General features: G+C 48.2%; 2 protein-coding genes across 2 annotated transcripts; both read right to left on the bottom strand.

Moving 5' to 3' along the window:
- Positions 1 to 2,721: 2,721 nt before the first annotated feature.
- On the bottom strand, positions 2,722 to 18,358 carry DTD1 (D-aminoacyl-tRNA deacylase 1). Its single transcript, XM_068186611.1, has 7 exons — positions 18,354 to 18,358; positions 15,796 to 15,862; positions 13,034 to 13,124; positions 10,850 to 11,085; positions 7,242 to 7,339; positions 4,655 to 4,831; positions 2,722 to 3,330 (listed from the first exon to the last, which is right to left on the bottom strand). Exons 2-6 carry the CDS (start codon positions 15,836 to 15,838, stop codon positions 4,676 to 4,678), a joined length of 624 nt encoding a protein of 207 aa, XP_068042712.1. The 5' UTR covers positions 15,839 to 15,862; positions 18,354 to 18,358; the 3' UTR covers positions 2,722 to 3,330; positions 4,655 to 4,675.
- On the bottom strand, positions 16,807 to 18,265 carry SMIM26 (small integral membrane protein 26). Its single transcript, XM_068186612.1, has 2 exons — positions 18,103 to 18,265; positions 16,807 to 17,296 (listed from the first exon to the last, which is right to left on the bottom strand). The coding sequence occupies exons 1-2, from the start codon at positions 18,218 to 18,220 to the stop codon at positions 17,112 to 17,114; spliced, it is 303 nt and encodes a 100-aa protein (XP_068042713.1). The 5' UTR covers positions 18,221 to 18,265; the 3' UTR covers positions 16,807 to 17,111.
- Positions 18,359 to 18,411: the final 53 nt, after the last annotated feature.

Here is an 18,411-nt window from a genome sequence, read left to right on the forward strand (position 1 = left end):
AGGCTGTGAGCTGTGCTAACAAAGGGCTGCTGCTTCCCCTTGCAGCTCCTCTGCGGGGCTGAGGGCTTTGCACAACTGCAATGCAGAACACTGCGTTAATATGCGGAAACAAGCAGCGTACTGCACGGGTTTTGAACTCTGGAGGGTGCAAATACTCAACCAAGTGCACTCCGAAGAAAAAGCGGTGCCCATTATCACCGGAATGGTAATTTTTCTTTAGGGAGGGAGACGTTCATGAAAACCACCTTAATCCACTGTAATGGTTTTCAATTCCTTAGGTTCTGCTGACACCAGGTGGCACAAAGGGAAACAGTCTCAAAGCAATAAACATCTCTGGTCCTGCTTCAGCAGCCAGTCACACCTCACCCCCTCTGAGTCAAGATTTGCCATTTCTATTACTACAAAACCAATGCACTCAAAGTCTTGGAAGAGATGCCTTGGAAGGCTTTTACAGATTAATAACATCTGCTACATGAACTGTTCACCCCCAGGTACCCCAACCTTTTGCATACAATTGTGTCAGTGCAGGATTAGTGAAAAGACATATATATATATTCTATACAGCCAGAGGCTTTTTAACCGCCCTTATAAAATGAGTCCCAGTTCTTAACAGGAAAAAAAATTCACCATCATACCTCATCTGGCACTGGTCAACATCCCCCAGATAAGCTAAACACAAGGAAAAAGCACTTTTGCATGAATAGCAAAGTACTGTCTTACAAAGTGTAAATCTCCTCTTCTTAAGTCACGACTGAGGCACATTCCCCACACACCTAATGTTGACAATATATTTATTAAAGCAATAATATTTTTTGGGCCTGGAAATACAAGGAGCAGCTCTAAAATATTGTGGGTATTAGGTTAAACCCACAAAGAAGAAAATCATATTCAGATACAGCTGGCTGCAAATACTAAACTGTTTATTAAATCAGAGGAGCTCTCAGAAAGGAGAGGAGAAAGTCCAAGGTCAGCCACAGCTCGGATTTCCATGGTTTGTTTTCAAAGACCATTGTCAAAAAACCCTCACGCTTCAACCTGGCTCCTCATCCCTTTGAAGGAGCTCAGCTTTGAGCCATTTATGCCAGGGTGAACAGAAGGCCACTCCTCACAGGCAGGACTGGGATTTGGCCTGGCAAAACATGGACTGGGGAGAAGACAGGCTGCTCTCTTCCTAAGGCACTGGGAATAGAAAGACTTACAATAAAACTGAGGTTGGGATGAGAATGAGTGTGTGTTCCAGAATACAGAAAGCTGACCAGGCTCCACTGGGTACTTACATCAACAGTAATGTTATGTTGACTTTGATTACTGTATTTATATCCCAAAACAAAATACTCTGATCATTTTTCCAAACAGCTTTGTAGAAACATCACTTATTCTGACTGTTCCATTCTTAAAATTCTATTTTTCAAACTATCATAGCCCCTAGAGCCAGCATCTGAATGGGAATGTTGGGAAAACACCTGCAAAGCTTTTTGAGTGTTATAATAATTGTATGTTCTGGTTTTTAGCAGTCCATGACAATTAGCTGCACAGTTGCACTGGAAGTGTCTTCTGTTGAGAAAACAATTTTCCTAAGAAATATCAAGCAGAGGAACAAGAGACAGGAATTCATGTATCCTGGTTTTTGCTTGCAGCTCCCTGCAAGCAGGAAAATCCATAGGGTAAATATCCCATTTCAAAGCCAGGTGACTGCACTTGCAAAAGTGGCCTTGCCCAAGTTTGGCTCCCAGTGGAGTAAGGCAATAACTTCTTTTTAAAGTAAACAGTACTTTTAAATGAAGTGGGCTTGGCTGGTTGGTGGGTTTTTTCTGAAACAAATTGTGATGCTTAAAAATACTCTGGGCACAGGACAGCAGGAAGCTTCCATCCCAAACATACAGCTTCTCCTTACTCGGCATGTAATGGTCAGATGGGAAATGATGTCATTCTTGAAGGCAAGACTAAGTGTAACACTTCTGCCTGTCCTGCCCACCCACCACTCCTGTTCCAATGCCTGCTGTGTAGCTTGCCAAATCTCTACTTAAGCTTCATGCCTTTTAAAAAACCATGTCAGGGTGCAGCTCGAAATCTCCCATCTTGGTCTGACTGATATTTTACAATACAAGCAGCCGACAAGTTAAATAATAAAACCCACGGTGGTTACACGACGTGCAGCACTATGACTGTGACGTGCGCTTGCATTAAAAACTCTCACCAGTGAGTTATCCCTGCAAAGAGGGAGGGAGCTGTGCATCCTGCCTCTGATGGCAGTCACAGCAGGTGCCCTGGGCAGACTGGAGGGCAAGGCAGACCTGGGGAATAGCAAGTAGAAAAGCTGCCATCAACTCTGAAAGAAGTCAAAGTGTACAAACTGCACTCTTCCATCTCCCCCAGAGCTTCCCTGGCAGTTTTGCAGCTTCTTCTCAGCTCTTGTTGTTTGCTGGCAGTTTCCAAATGCTCACCTGCCTCCCCTGGATGTGGCAGAACTGTCAGCAGCCCTGGATGCAGTAGGTGGAGCAGCTGTGTGGCATTTTGATAGCCACCACAAAATAAATGGCTTCGATGTGTTAGAAACAGCAAAGATTTCAGGTCAGCAGGCTGATTTGCAGCCTTCCACGGGAAAGGTGGGTGAGATGAAGCAACAGGTGTTTCTTGGCCTACAACTCTAGCTCTGTGTCCCCCACCTTGTTACACCCAGGAGCGACTCAGGGGCTGCAATACACAAACACCAACAGGCACTCAGCTGGCAGCATTTGTTTAATAAAGTTTTTTCTGGTTTTAAAAAAGTTTACAAGACAGATGTGTTCTACACGATAAACAACTAGAGGCTGATCTTCTCTCGTAATAACTCGATCCATGCAGACAGACTGGACTGCCTGACCTGATGTTAGGCAGCAGCTAACAATTTACCCAGATATGCACAGATCTGCACACTGCAATGGAAACAGGTAGCACATGACACCACGGAGTGAGAACCAGTACACAAGCCTGCTCAGAGAATTTTCAGAATTCAAGTGTAAGTTTAAGGAAAAACCCTGATTTGTTCTTTAAATGGAGCTTACTGAGAGTGAAATGTTCTGCTACAGTCTGCCTACAGTCACCCTCTACTCAGCAGTCGTGTGAGAAGGCATACACAGAAATGTCACGCGTCCTTTTCACTACTGACACGACACATTAACAACTGAATCTGACAGCATTGCTTTGGCTGGCTCGATACACAATGATAGGTTTCTAATGTCTCAGCTCTGCTTTCCCACTTGCCATCCTTTTCCAAAGTCGTTGAAGAGTGTTGCTGAGGCGAATGTGGGGTCTTTCTTCAAGAATTCAGTGTAGCTTTTGTGTAAGAAACTGTGGAAGGCAAACAAACAGGAACATTACTGCGGGTAGAGCAGAAATACAGCAGGATTCCTTCACATCCCACAGAGAAAAGCATCTTTACTTATTGTCACAGCATGAAAACCAGTGCTAGGGTATCTGTACACCACATTTTAGAGACCTTCAGCTCCTTAGAAATCCAAATGTTATTGGAAAGATTGGACTGACCAAAGCACACCAGAAGGCCTGCAAACCCTCTAAAATGTTCTTATTTCAACACACGACCCAGAAACAGTGGGGGGGGAACCTTGTATAGAACAGAAATCATCACCCAATGTCTGACCACCTGGGAAATTCATGGATTTAACAAAATAAAAAAATAGTAAGGAACTTTGTGAGCAATGAACGATGCTGAATTGTATAAATCACAGCCAGACTAAACTCTGGGGACAGGAAAATGAGAGAAAGGTTAAACCTTACCTTTGCAAAGCTGTTAATAATTAAACTGCACAGCCAGCTCAGGGCTTCAGTGTGCAGATGAGGATAATAACGCTTTCTTGAGAGCTTGGACACGTTTGAAAAGTCAAAATCAGCAGTGTAGCTTTTTGGGGGCAGGAAGGGGGAGGGAAGGTAATGAAAGCTGTGTCCTGAAGAGTATGATAAACACAGATCTACACAGGCAGAAAATCCACGACAAAGGATTTGTGTCTGCACTCAGCCTCATTCCAGTCACGGATGTCTAGGCATGGCTGCAGGTCCGGGGCCTGAAGGGAGAGCTCTCCTGCTGCTGAGGCGCTGTGGCTCTCAGTGCCTGCCCTAATGTCCTTGTTGGATGGGGAGGTCTGTACAGCAGCCTGTTACCAATTCATCCTGGGAAAGGACAAAACTGAGGAGGGGCAGGACAGAACCTGAAAGGAAGCTGCACTTCTGCCCTGTCTCCAGCTTCTGAGCTGTGTTCCACCTCCATTGCTGGGGACTGTGCTGTGTGTGTTGAGAGCCAGCTCCCTGCTAGGTGAGGACAGACACAACTACAGCCCCGTGTCTCCGTCTATCTGAAGAACACGAGGCAGGAGTCTGAGTTAAGTCACCGCTGTATTGTCAGATCGAACTTCCACATCTCCTGAGTCAACATGGAAACAATCACAACTGGGCCAGACCCACAACTCCAGCCAAGCACACAGCTGGGGAGAGGTTTTCACCCACCCCAACATCCTGGTGCGCCACTGCAGATGGCAGCAGAGGTTGTAAAATTTATAAAACCAGCAAGATTATCAAATTTCACCTTCCAGCACTTCCACTGCCACTCTCTGTAAAACAGGCAGGGGCCAAGCATTACAGAGCAGAGCAGAAGCCAAACCTGAGGCCTGCCTTGGATGAGCTAAGGCTCTCTTTCTGAGGACACATCTCCTTCTGCTCCGCTGCTGGCACTGGGGTCGTCCTTGTTTCGGGGGGCATTTCTTTCTCTGCTTGACTCAGAGGGCACCTTGGTTCTGGTCTTCTCTTTTCTTTGTTGCTGTTTTTCAAGTTTTGTCAGCTATTCACAAAGTAAGGAAAAAAATACATCGTGTAATAAAGCAATTTCAGAAGTCTATTTCTAAAAAATTGTAAATGTGAGCATTTGTATAAAACTTGCAACTTAGATTCACAACACCAATACATGTATCAACAAAACAAAAAAGAAGGGAAAAAAAAGCTGAAGGCCGAGATTTTCAAAAATTTAGAAAAGGCAGTGAGTTATCACCATAAGATAACATGATCACCCCAAGTATAAAAGAGAAGTGATTTATTTATATCCCTCAGCACAAGTAATACAAAAAATATTTTGTAAAAGTATTTGTATTTTGTAAAAGTATTTTAACTAATTACATTGCAAATGACTTACAAAGTTCTGATTGCCAATTACAAACACAGACAATTGTTCAGACAAAATGAGATATTTCACTGTCACATCCAATGACATAAAAGAGCTATTCATCAGCAATTATTTGTCTAATCTCTTCCCGCTAACATCACTTTAAACACTGCAGGACGGTTCAGTTATCTCTTCTTGCTAAAGCTGAAATCTCAAATACAAAAACCACACCATCCCTAAGCCGTAGTTCCCATGCTACAAACAAATCCACAGATTTTTGACAGCAAAAAAAAAAAAAAAAGAAAAATGCAATGAGAAGGGAAGAGGAAAGAGAACAACAATTTAAATTGGCTCTCCCTCATCACACTTTGCATGATGGATGTCTTGACCCCAGCTCCTCTTGGAATTTCTATCAGCTGAACAGTGCTGGGCCCAGGAGTGGGAGCTATATTCATTCTTTGCTGCCTCTTTTCTGTCTCTTTCTTCTTCTAATTCCCTCTCCTCTGAGTTTTCAGCAACTTAAAATTGGACGGGTTTGGGGTTAAGCCAATGCTTTGTGAAATGTTTTATGTTAACTGGATGTTGCTCTGATTTTCTGAAGTTTGCCAGTGAAGTTTCTGTTGTTTTGACCTCTTGATAATATCCTGTTGGAATTTCTCCCTTGTGTCTAACTCAGGGAACATGAAAAAACCCTAAGCCCTTTTAAGAGGCTTGTCAAAGGAATTCTGGGCCTTATACTGCCAGAGAAAGTTTAAAAACCAGCATCCTTCCCTGTCTTCAGCCCAAGTTGTGGCCACCAAGAAGGTGTTGTCAGATGGGTAGTTCAAAGCAGACAGCCTTGAACTGGGAAGGCAAAACCCTAAGAGAAGCCAATATTCCCCAAGAAAGAAATGAAACCTTGCAGAATCCTGCACACCTTGGTTATTTTACACCGACACACTGGGCAGCAGTTCTCACTCCAAAAACAGAGCTGCTGCTGCTGCTAATTATGCATGGTTTGGCCTGAGAACTCTTTGGGCTAAAATTGTGAGGGTACAGAAAGAAAGACTAGAAACAGAAGTATATTTTTCAGAGGCTAAAACATGACACAAGAATCCAGAACAGCATTTGAAGGTAAAAATGAAACCGACTTCAAACCAAGCACTTGTATCTGCCCATTTCATAGCTGGAGGACTTGTTGAGAAGGATGATGTGAGGGACAGTATTAAAAGCTGTACTAAAACCTAGAAAAACTAAATCCACCACCTTCCCTTCCTTCACTTGGCAGGTGACCTTAGAGTAGAAGAGCATTAAATCAGTTAGGCAGGACTTTCCCTTTTCAATCCACGCTGACTTGAACCCCACTTTAAATGCCTGTCAGCAGCACCCAGCATGATTCTCCACAATGTTCCCAGGCACTGAGGCTAGATTGGCAGGCTTGTGGTTTCCTGGTTCTTCCCTCACGCCCTTTTTACAAACTGCAGTAACAATTTCACCAAGGTTAAGTGGAGCATTATACAAATACGGTTGGTGTGGCCTTGCTGAAGCACAACAATCCTTCCCCCTTTTCTCTGAGCCTGGAAAAGCTGGCCACTGCTGTGTTTAGAGGATGAGGAGGACTCAGCACCGTGTTTGGCTTTCAGCACAGCTTGTGCTGTTCCTCAGCAGAGCTAGCTCACTCTCCTGTCCACTCCAGACCTGAATTTGGGATTGAAATTCACTATTGCCTTGTTTCTGACAGAGAGGCACCTCTCCACTTCCACCCAGTCAGCCACATGCCAAGAAACTTCACTAAAGGCAGGGGGGGTGGTCCAGACTAATTAAAAGCGTTGTTAATGAGTCATGATTAAACAACAGCTTTAATGAGGAGGAGGAGCAAACTGTGAAAAGCTGCTCTGCATTACACACACACAGCCTTGCCCAGGACAGCAGGCAGCCACCAACAGGCCAGAGAACTGAAGAAAACAATGCAATTATTTGACTGCTCAGAGGCTGCCCAGGAAGGACAAGGTCCTTGTACCCAAAGGAAGCTGTACTGCTTCACAACAGGAATGCTACAAATTTGCAGAGGAGACACATCATCCTCTCCAGACAGACCTCAGGAGTCACTTACTTGTTTAGGATCAACAGTGGCTGCCGGGGACTCCAGTTCTATTGTTACAGGACCATCATTCTGGATGTGGACCTGCATGTAGGCACCAAACCTGCCATCTGAAAAGGGAACAGACAACAAGTGCTCAGAGCCCTTGGGACGACAACACACACTGAAGTTTTCACCACCTGTGATACCAAAAAGAAATAAAAAATACATACAAGGGCAGACAACTACTGAACTGCAGAAAGCTACTAAGAAAAAAGCAGTGTATGTGCACCCAGGTATGTAGCTTGACGTTCAGAGAGGACAAACACACAGCCAAGTAGAGAAACAGGCACAAAACAAACCAAGTCTACAGGTAATCAGGATGCCCACAGGTCAGGATAGGCAGGATGGCTCTCACTGGCAGGAGATGACATTTTAAAGGCTGTAACAGCTCAGCCTAGGGATCCAGTCCAGCTGACCACTCGATGCTTTGAAGAAACTTTGTATTTAGGCAGAAGGTAAGAAGACCTGGAGCCTCCTCTGAAGCATTTGACAATTGAACACTGCAGAGCAGGGGACACTGGGGTGCAAGTCAGGCCCAATCTGCTACAGCCACTTCTACATCCCTGCTTGTAACCCAGGCTGGTCTTTGAGAGTTACACAGATGTAACCTACACCCTGTGACCACAAAGCCCAGTCAAAACTAATGCACCTTTCTTTAACAAAATAATAAACAAAGAATAGCATCTTAAACTTTATTAGCGAGAGCACAACTTTTCATATTGCTCTCTGCTCTGCTCTCTCATCATCCCATCCCTCTGCTCTACTTCCCTTACAGAAAGGGCTGGTCTTTGCCATTTCCCACTCATGTGTATGGACCTAAAAAAAAGTAAACTCCACGAGCCCTTTCTTTCCAGAGGCTGATAAAGTGGTCAAACACCCCACCTTTACCAGAACCTCCCATGTCACAAGTGCTTTCCATCTTGCTTTGGCACCACAACTACTGTCGAGGAACATCTTTCTGTAACAGCTCCCTCCTGCTCTCCTCACACATTTATATTTCTAGTTACTGCTCTTCATCTTTCCCCACTTTAAGACCTCTGGACTGATCAATTCATCTTCTGCAATAAAACAGGATCCTAGAAGTATTAATAAAGTGACAAGTTCATTCTGCTGGACACCCGTCTCTCCAAATTCCTTGCCTCTAAAAGCCCAGCACACATGCCTTCCTCAGCTGGAATATCTGCACCTGACATGAGTCAGAGAAGCCACATCTGAGCCATAAAGACTTGGAAAAGAGGCATAATTTACTTCCAGATTATTTTTGTACATATTTCAAGCCTTATGACCTAGAAATTTCACACTGGTTTTATACTTCTAAGCTTGTCTACCTGGAAAGTTATTCTTAATTAACCTCATGTGAATACTGCTGCTCCAGATACGAGCACTTATTCTGAAGTGAAAACACTCACAAAGGGAATTAATCAGGGAGAATAATTGTGCTTTCTACTTGTACCAAACCTTAATCTGAGTTAAACTCTTCCTTGTGGAACAATCCTCTCATATTTACTCAGATATTACTACTAAGAGAGTAAGACATTTCACACTCCCTACCATGTTAATCTTTACTACCTCAGAAGAATAAATCCACATTCAAGACAGAGAGCAAAGGCCCTGAAACATGAGGAGGAGCCTTGGTGGGCCTGACATTGGATATTAGCTTGCACAGCCAGAGTGCTCAGGCCTGCAGACACCAGCTCTGCTCCCCAGAGGGGACTGGGATGTTCAAGAACACAAGAAAGCACTGAAGCACAAGGGGTAAGGACTCCTGCTGCAGCCTTTCATTTCCTACACGTGGGTGCCCATGTGTTACGTTGTGCTGACCTAGGAAGCAGGGCTCTGGACCTTCTCCAAGGTTTCGTTTGTCAGGAGTCCCACAGCTCTTGCTGTAAAGAATGGTTTGTGCCTCTGCTTGGGGAACACTTCCCACTCCTGGCTGGCAAGCTCCAGGCACACCAGAGAGCAGAGAGGAGCTGCCTGCCCAGCACCTACGACTCCCAACAGCCAGATTCTCTACTGGAACCAGAACCAGAAAACCAGGAAAGGCTCTTAGGAGACAGGACAAAACCTTTACTGATCTGTCTGCGCCTCAACTACACAAATTCCACTTTCAGTGATTAAATTATTCCTCTAAAATGCATTAAGCAATTTGTAGGATCAAAAGGGAAGGGCACCTACAGCAATCCAGAGAATCAAACTCTAATCTCCCAATAACTGCAACTGTTGTGTGTGTGCCTGTGTGTATGAAGGGGCAATGTGAGTACAGATTTTCCAGACAGCAAAGAAGTAAAAAAAAACACTGGCAAAGCAACTGGCACAGCAGAAACTTCAACCTAAGAGAATCTTAACAGACTTGGGTGCAACACACCATAACTAGCACAGCTTAGTAAGAAAGCAAAAACATAAACTGACAGGTAGTTCCAGTGCTGCCAGCATTTTTAAATTCCTGTGTTACCTGACACAATAGGACTCTTGGGTTCCCAAACCTGTGCTTTCAACATGGAAAGAAAAATGCAGAAGTGAAAGCTCATTTTGCAGAAAGCACTGGGAAAAAAGTGCCAAAATAAGGGCACTTAATATTCATTTCAGATACACAACTGCTATTCACTGAGAGAATGAATTCAAAAAGCTGCTGTCAAAATATAAAGTGATTGAAGGGGTATCAGAAATGCATTCCTTATCAGGAACAAACAGTAGAAGAACATATGAAGCTAGAAAAGCTTGACAAATTTACATTTTTGGACATGTGGACATGTGTGCATTTCACTGTGCCTCCTTGGAAAGCACTAGAATAATTATCCTAACCTAGAGTCAATATGAAAATTAGCTTCTAAATCTTTCCTCAGCTATCAGTTTTCTGGTTTTTACTTTTTTCCTCATAAGGAAAGTAAAGCCAACCATTGTAGACACCATTTAAAAATAGTCTTTTCCTGAAACTTGTCTTCTGTCAAGTGTAGCAAAAAGTCAAATCTGAATATGAAAATGGAAAGTAGTCAGAAAACCAACCTGAAAAGATTTGAGTGTGGACAGAGCACAAATGAACAGGGAAGCCAGGCATTTTCTGATAAAGAGAAGACTGCTCCACACATGACACCGAGCTGAGGAAACAGAGTCTAACTCAAAAGCTGTTCTCAAGTAGCACATTACACCTCCCACTGTCACAATTCCATCTACCAGGATGTGGAAGTGACAGATGGAACTGTGCTGTCCATCACACGCTGGTGACACCTGAGAGCCTCACTAAGTACAGTTCTCAGAAAAAATGCTTCTCTTGGGTTTATCTATCCACACGGCACAAAACATTCAGCCTCTGAGGGAGCCTGACCTCAGAGCTTGCTCTCATGGCTGCAGCCTCTCTGGGCTGCTCAGACTGTGCAGCCAAAAGGAATACGAGAACATCTACGTGTCATCCGGAGGAAGGCCAGGAAATGGCTTGGCTAGAGAAAGACTCTAGTGAAAATACTGTTAACATCCTTCAGCTACAGAAAAGCACAGAATAAAGAAAGGAACAATCAGGAAAGGACACCCACAGGGAGTGTCCACTGGTCACAGCAAGGACCTCACCAACCTTCTGTCCTTACCTTTAATAAGCTCTGGTTTGTAGGCTTTTCTTAGCTGCTCTAGGAAGTTGTTATAAAAAGACTCCGCCTGCTCCGTGGGCATTGCCATGTGATAGTCAGGCTTGTTTCCCTTCAGGATGCACTGGAGAGTAAACTGGCTCACACACAGCACTTCATACTGTTTATCCATCACACTTTTGGACCAGTGCTTCCCACTTTCATCCTCGAAGACTCTCAAGTTCAAGATCTTTCGCACCCTGGGAGGAGAGGAAGGCAATTCCTAAATTGTCCCCCATAGGATCAACAGGTACCATACAGAATGAGGCAACAGATGCAGATTCAGCCTGCCTCCACATAACAAGACTTCCCTCTGCACCTTCATTCCCAGCCATGGGAATCTCATCACATTAGGCAGAGCCTTAAGCAAGAGAGCCCTTACACAGCTCCACAACGGTGTCAGGTCATTAATCCACACCATCATCTTACAGTGTGGCACCAGGACAGAGTAACTGCACGTTACACACTGACATAAACATGGCACGGGAAGTGAGAAAGGTCACTCTTTACTATCTGCTTTTATGTGTCACAACATTATTTAACGTGTGAACAGCTTTGGGAATTTTAATCCTCCCACCACACCAGGAAATCACACTCGGTAGGAAATGAGATCATGCTAAACTGTGCTTAAAACTGTGGGGTTTTGTTTCCAGTCATGATTCACATATACTCCTCCTGCTTTGTCACTTCCTAGCACTATTTCCAGACCAGGCCCCATAAGCCAGATGATGACAACACTTTTTCATCAGGATGAGAGGAGGAATCCAAGGAACAGGGCAGAACTGCAGCCGGCAGCAAAGTGGTTTGAATTTTGGGAGGATTTTCTGGAGATAGGGGACAGAACTGACTGGCTCAACACGACAAGGGGACTTTCACAAGTGGATCCTGAAAAGCAGCAGGCAGCTGTAACCCAGTCCATGTCAGGACTTTGGTAACAGGACTGCATTCTAGCCACTCTCCTGTCTTTGGTTTCTTCTTCTGGCTTCTCCACACCTGCAGCATATCAAGGCAGCCTCTCAAGTACAAAGGATTTCAACTGCAGTCATCAGCCAGGCATTCTGCACGGCACCAGAGGTGAGGCAGTCAGTGCAAGACAAAGCTGAGACTTTGTTATGGCCTAGCTTCAGGGTTTTGCCATCACTAAGGCACAGTCACAAGAACACCCTTGCCAATTTGTGTGTGTCAACAGCAAACAGAACTCACTCCTGAATGGACTGTTGAAAGCATCCACTGGAAGGCCCCAGCAGAAGGCTTAAATCATCATCACTGCTCTGTTTTCTTCATAGAGGTGTTCGTTGTTTCATTTACAGGATTACTGAAGTTTCCTTTAACAGGACCTGAAAAGCCTGGTTAAGCTGCTTTCTCTCACTCCTTTTGCCTCCCGCCCCTCCTGTGTCAGCCATCCCAACAACCTGGTGCTGAGAGCACGGTAGCTACAGATCTCCTGCCTGCAAAATTCAGAAGCAGCTTCCACATCCACCAAGGATGAGAATGTGATGGCAGAGCAGGTGTTTCACACTGAGGGAGGCAAACAGGAAGGCAAACCAATGAGCATGTGAGAATAAAAACCTCCTCTTCTTAACATCAGTCAGCTCCATTACCTGTTTCTTTTTTGCCTTTGCAAGGACTGAGATCAGTCCTAGAGCAACAAGCAGTCCAAAGGAGACAGGAGAAGCCCCTGCAGAGCTCTCTCTTGCATGTTTGCTGGCTGAATCCCACTGTTCTGGGGCCATGGAGCAGATGGCCAGAGCCTGTCCTCCAGGCTGCCAAAACTGATTCCTGTTTGCAGACAAGCAACTGACAAGACTATCCCGCCATTAGGAAGAACAAAACTCATGTGCCAGCTAAAAGGAGAGTTTGAGGATGCTCATAAATCCTATTATTGAATGATGGATTTCTTTTGGACTCAAAAAGGATTTAAAAGAGTCCACTCGATAAAAAACACATCGCTGAAAATGGGAACAGATTTTTCTCAGTGGAGCATGAATAGAGAACGCTAAGAAATCTGTATTCAAGGTAAAATCTGAAGAGGAACTATCAGGCAAATCTGAATTTCCCAGTAGGAATAGCTGATTTGTTTGACTACTGCACAGGTATCAGCAATGCACAAATAGAAGAGTACAAGGCAAAAGGAAGGGAGTGACTTACATGTGCTCCAGTTCTCTTTGTGTATCTTCCAAAGAAATGCCCAGCAGCACACAGAGGCCTCGTCCTATTGAACTGATTTGTTCACCACCCACTGGAGAAAGGAGAGAGGGAAAAGAAAAATAAGGCTAAATGCACTGTCTTGTTTTATGGCACAAGTTAGGACTGGTTTCAGCAGTCCAATCACTAATGAAAACAGCATTCCAAACCCTGTTTCCTCTGTCTTAAGTTTGTAGATTTGAAAGATCACATGGAAGCATTCTTTCAAAAGCTTTCCAATGCCACCACTTCTTTATCAGATGGGGTTACTTACTCCAGCATTTAAAAACACTGTATGAAGATTTTCATACTTCAATTGCATCAGTTGTCCTAAACAGAAAGGTGGTACAACTCTCCCCAGTCCTTGAAAAATTATCCACCTGGTTGATGCCACTAGGTGCCCTCAATTTCTCTACTCCACCATTCCCTTCGTACTTTGCCTTTTTTTTTGAACAGGTGATTTCTACCTGACAGGAGTCCTCATGGAATTTTTGAAACATGGTTTTCAACAACCTGCAAATTAGACCCTCCTGATTTGGAAAACTGCCCCTTTAATGACACTTACAATAAAACACATACTATCATAGATCTGTAGTGTTTTCCTAAGAAAAGTCTTAAACTATCTTAATTTAATTAAATTATCTTAACGTGGTTCACCCAGAGATGACTGTAGTAAGAATAAATGCCTGGTGCTGAGATAAGCACCAGTTACCCAGCTACTAAAACTGCATCCAGGCTCATGACTGGGACAAAAAGCTCCAAACATCCCACAAAAGAAAGGAGATGGGGCCTCCAGTGAAAGCAGACAGTGCCTGTGCACTAGTGGCTGGATCAGGTATGAGTCACAGAATCACAGAATCACAGGATATCACAGAATCACAGAACAATGAGGCTGGAAGAGACCTCTAAGATCATCCAGTCCAACCCATGCCCTAACACCTCAACTAGACTACAGCACCAAGTGCCATGTCCAGTCTTTTTATAAACACATCCAGAGATGGTGACTCCACCACCTCCCTGGGAAGACAATTCCAGTACTTTATTATTCTTTCGGTGAAACATTTCTTCCTGATATCCACCCTGTACCTTCCCTGACGCAGCTTGAGGCCGTGTCCTCTTGTTCTGTCAGTGCTGCCCGGTGGAAGAGACCGATCCCACCTGTCCACAGCCTCCCTTCAGGGATTGTGGAGAGCGATGAGGTCACCTCTAAGTCCACCAGTCCAGAAATTTGTCCTGCTAAGTACAGCACTGTCCACCAAACTCCTCAACAGCCAGGAACAGCGTTGAAATCCTCCCCAGAAAAGTGGTACTAAGGCAGCAAGAACCTGCGTGCTGGCAGGGTGTGAGCAGCTGTGGCCACGGTCCCAGCTGTGCACAGAAGCTGTGCCCTCACAGACACGCTGTGCCCGTGCTCACACACAGGCAGAAGCTGTTCCATCACTTGAAGGCCACCCTGCAGCACACCAGGGACTGCCCCAGCGGGCACTCACTGCCTCACGGGCAAACTTCCTGGGGACTGCAGGCACCCCGCGCACAGAAGGTCCAGAGCAGTGCAGTAGAGGGACATTCCGGCAGGACACACCGAGCAGTGCCGGTGGCGCTGCGACAGCGCCGCTGACACACGCAGGCAGCGCAAAAGGATGATCCGGGCGGCGCTGCCAACGTGCACGGAGCTGACCGGGACTGCAGGGCCAGCGCCGGCGAGCCACGGCAGAGGGACACGGGATGGCACTGCCACCGCATGCACAGCAATGCACGGCCACGCCGGAGCAGCCCACAGACACGGCACCGGGCGGTGTCACAGCACCCAGGTGGTGTCACAGCACCCAGGTGGTGTCACAGCACCCGGGCCACGCCGGGGCAGCCCACGGACACGGCACCAGGCGGTGTCACAGCACCCAGGTGGTGTCACAGCACCTGGGCCACGCCGGGGCAGCCCACGGACACGGCACCGGGCGGTGTCACAGCACCCAGGTGGTGTCACAGCACCTGGGCCACGCCGGGGCAGCCCACGGACACGGCACCGGGCGGTGTCACAGCACCCAGGCGGTGTCACAGCACCCAGGTGGTGTCACAGCATATCCATACACGCTTCATGGTTATGCATACACGCTATTTAAAGTAAGACACTCTCTCTGGCGCATGTCAACTCCTTCTTTAATCCCCATGGCGTCTTCGAGTCTGAGCAAGGCCTGAAGAAATCAGCTTCTTCTGATAAGAGAACCATAAATTCCTCTTCTCTGGAAGGTTTAGGTGTTCTGTGACTGTTAACTCGGCGCGAGTATCTCATTCCTTAAAAAAAACCCCACATACATAGGTTCTATTTTAACTTCAAAAGTACATTTACCATACTATTAAAATGTTGGTACAGCACAGCTAATCAATATACCATAATACATACAGTACCTATCCACATCGAGCCATATAACATGCATTTTTCACACTTGCGACTCGGAATACCGTGCGATTCCGCGAGCACAAGCGAAGCAAGACGACTGCGAGCGCGCTGCCAGCACAAAGGCGCCGGAGGAGGCGGCGGCAGCGTGCCTGCCGCGCCGGGCAAGGCTGCACACAGAGCTCCCCGGGGCCCGGGCACCGCGGGAGCCGCGGGCGAGCTCGGGGGGGACCCGGCGCGGGGAGCGCCCGCACACGCCCGCCCGCAGGCGCACACACAGGCACGCTCGGAGCCGGGCCGGCCCGCAGCCCCGCGCTCGGGCCGCACTGACCTGTGACGCTGGCCTGGGCCACCCGCTGCACGATCGCCTTCATGGCGCAGCGCGGCCGGCGCCGAGCGCGCACGGCGGCCGCGCCCCGCGGCCCGCGCAGCGCCCCCCGGCGCGCCGGAGGGACCCGGGCGCACGGACTGGCGTGCCCAGCGGCCGGGCCCTCCTCCTGCCGCCCCTGGGGATCGGCGCCGTGCCGACCGAGAGCAGAGTGCGCACGGACGCAGAGCGGCATCCGCTGTAGGCGCAGCTAGAGGGACGCAGCGCGGTGCCCGTATAAATTAGTGGCTGGGAGGAGCGCTCGGGAAAAGGAGGTGGCGGCTGTAAGGAGCTGGGGCCCGTGTGGGAAGGTGGGTGCGTGGGCCGGGTGGGGCTTGGGTTGTAAAAGCTCCTATAGAATCAAAGGTGTGGGCTGCAAGGGCAGGGACACTTTGCACAAGGCCAGGTTGCTCAAAGTCTTATCCAAAATCTGGCCTTGAGCACTTCCTCAGCTGGGGCATCCACACCCTCCCCGGGCAGCCTGTTCCAGTGCCTCACCGCTCCCACAGCAAAGAATTTCTTCCTAACATCTAACCTAAATTTCCCCTTCTTATTTGTACCAACTCCCCCTTGTCGTATCACCACAGCTCCTGACGAAGAGTCCCTCTCCCTGCAGCATCCCTGCAGGGCCCCCCTCAGAAATTGGAAGGATCAGGACCAGCTGAGGTGTGTGGGCAGAGGAGATGGAGACAGCTTTCCGTACAGCAAGATGGGAAACCTTAGAGACCCGTGTGGGGCAGGGCAAGATGCGTCCTAAAAGGGCTGTAGGGAGAGCCCCAGCAGAAACGGGGAAGGCGATGTCCGTAAGGACTAGGGAAAACCCCACAGGATGAACACGAGTTCTGGCCGCAGAGCCGAGGGACAGCACCCCACAAGGGGACACGGCATGCGCAAGGATCGGGAAAACCCCCGAAGAGCCTGGAGCAGAACATTCAGTAAGTCTGTAGCTTACAGAAACATTTCCACACTTGTAACTCATCTCCCGTGAGCTTTTATTTGAAGGACCATTAAGAACTCCGGTAAGCAAAACATTAAAGCACATTCCTTCCCATTTACTCATGGTTCCCGAAGGATCCATTTCAGAGCTGCCCGGCTGAGGAGCCATCCCGGGTACAGCCTGGATCACCTGGGAACATCCTGCACACCAGCCGGGAAAGCAACCTCTCACCAGCAGGGCAGAGCTGCCGTTTCAGCAATGCAAGGGACAGTTTTCCAGCAGTGATGGGCACTGGGATGACGCTCTCAGAGGTCCGGCACAACGTTCTGAGCTTCTGAGCAGCTCACTTTTCGGAAGGAGGGTCATCGTTAGGAACAAAGAATGACACCACACGCCGGAGCAGCCGAGTAAGAGGAGGCTGAACCTCTTTGTATGTTATTTCTGTTGTCACTGTCAATCCAAAAGGATATTCCTTAGTGCGTATTTCCTTGCGGGCCCCTTGGTTTGCATCAGGATCATTTTCATTCTCTAAGGAATAGAAAGGATAGTGAGGGGGGGAGGGGGGAAGACAAAAAAGAGCACAGCAATAAAAATGTTTTATCCCTTTATCATGGCAGCCACATGGGCATTCAGTATTCTTTTTGCTCTCTCTTCCATTCTGAGGGCCAGACAGCAAAGATCTGTTACCTGTAGCCAGAAAAAGTGATTTACCAGGGTAGATCAGATACCTGCACTGCTACTGGAAAATTATCAGTACTACAGTAGCAGTAACAACAGGTTTCCCAAGCTATCCACATTAAAGCTAGCCCAAGCAGCCCAGTGCAAACACGTATTAATTCCACTGTCTGACCACGCTCTCAGTAAAGAAATGCTTCCTAATGTCCAGCCTAACCCTCTCGCGGCACAGCTTTGAACCATTCCCACAGCGCAAATAAAAGCAACGGGTTGGGAAGAGCCCGTTCCTGTGACTTGAGATGAAGCACGAGCTTCTCCCACCAACACGGGATTTGTCTCCCTTCAGGCGGGCCGGCCGGGGCCGGGCCGGGCGGACACCGGGGTCACTCCGCCGGCCCGAGCGGAGCCCGCGCTCCGGCAGCCGCACAGCCCCGAGTGCCCCAGGGGCGGGCGGGCAACGCCCAGCGTCGCCTTTCCCGGCCGGGAAGCGGTGGGACCGGGAGCGGGGGGCTCCCGGCACCGGCAGAGCCCGGGCGCCGCCCGCGGCCGAGCGCTCCCTCACGCAAGCCCCGCCCCGCGCACGGCGCGCGCCGGCCGGGCTCTCCCGCAGCGAAGCCGCCCCAGGCCGCGGAGGTGGCCGCAGGCCGCGCTGCCGGTACCGGTGCTGGCCTTCTCCAGGCGGCCGTAGTAGACGAGGGCGCCCAGCGTGGTCCAGGCGCCCAGCGAGTAGAGCAGCGCGGCCCTGGCGCTCCACACCGAGGCGCGCGCCGCCCTCATCGCCGCCCGCGCGGACGCGTGCCACGCCACGCCCCCGGGGGGCGGGGCACGCGCGCGGGGGGGCGGGGCACGCACGCGGGGGGGGCGGGGCGAAGGGAGCCAAGGGCCGGCCGTGGCACCAACTGCGGGATTTGGGGACAGCGGGAAGGAGCAGCGCTCCCACCCGGGTTTATCCGTCACCAACACAGCCC

The sequence above is a fragment of the Anomalospiza imberbis genome, chromosome 3 (genome assembly GCF_031753505.1).
Source record: "Anomalospiza imberbis isolate Cuckoo-Finch-1a 21T00152 chromosome 3, ASM3175350v1, whole genome shotgun sequence".
In the NCBI taxonomy this organism is placed as follows: domain Eukaryota; kingdom Metazoa; phylum Chordata; class Aves; order Passeriformes; family Viduidae; genus Anomalospiza; species Anomalospiza imberbis.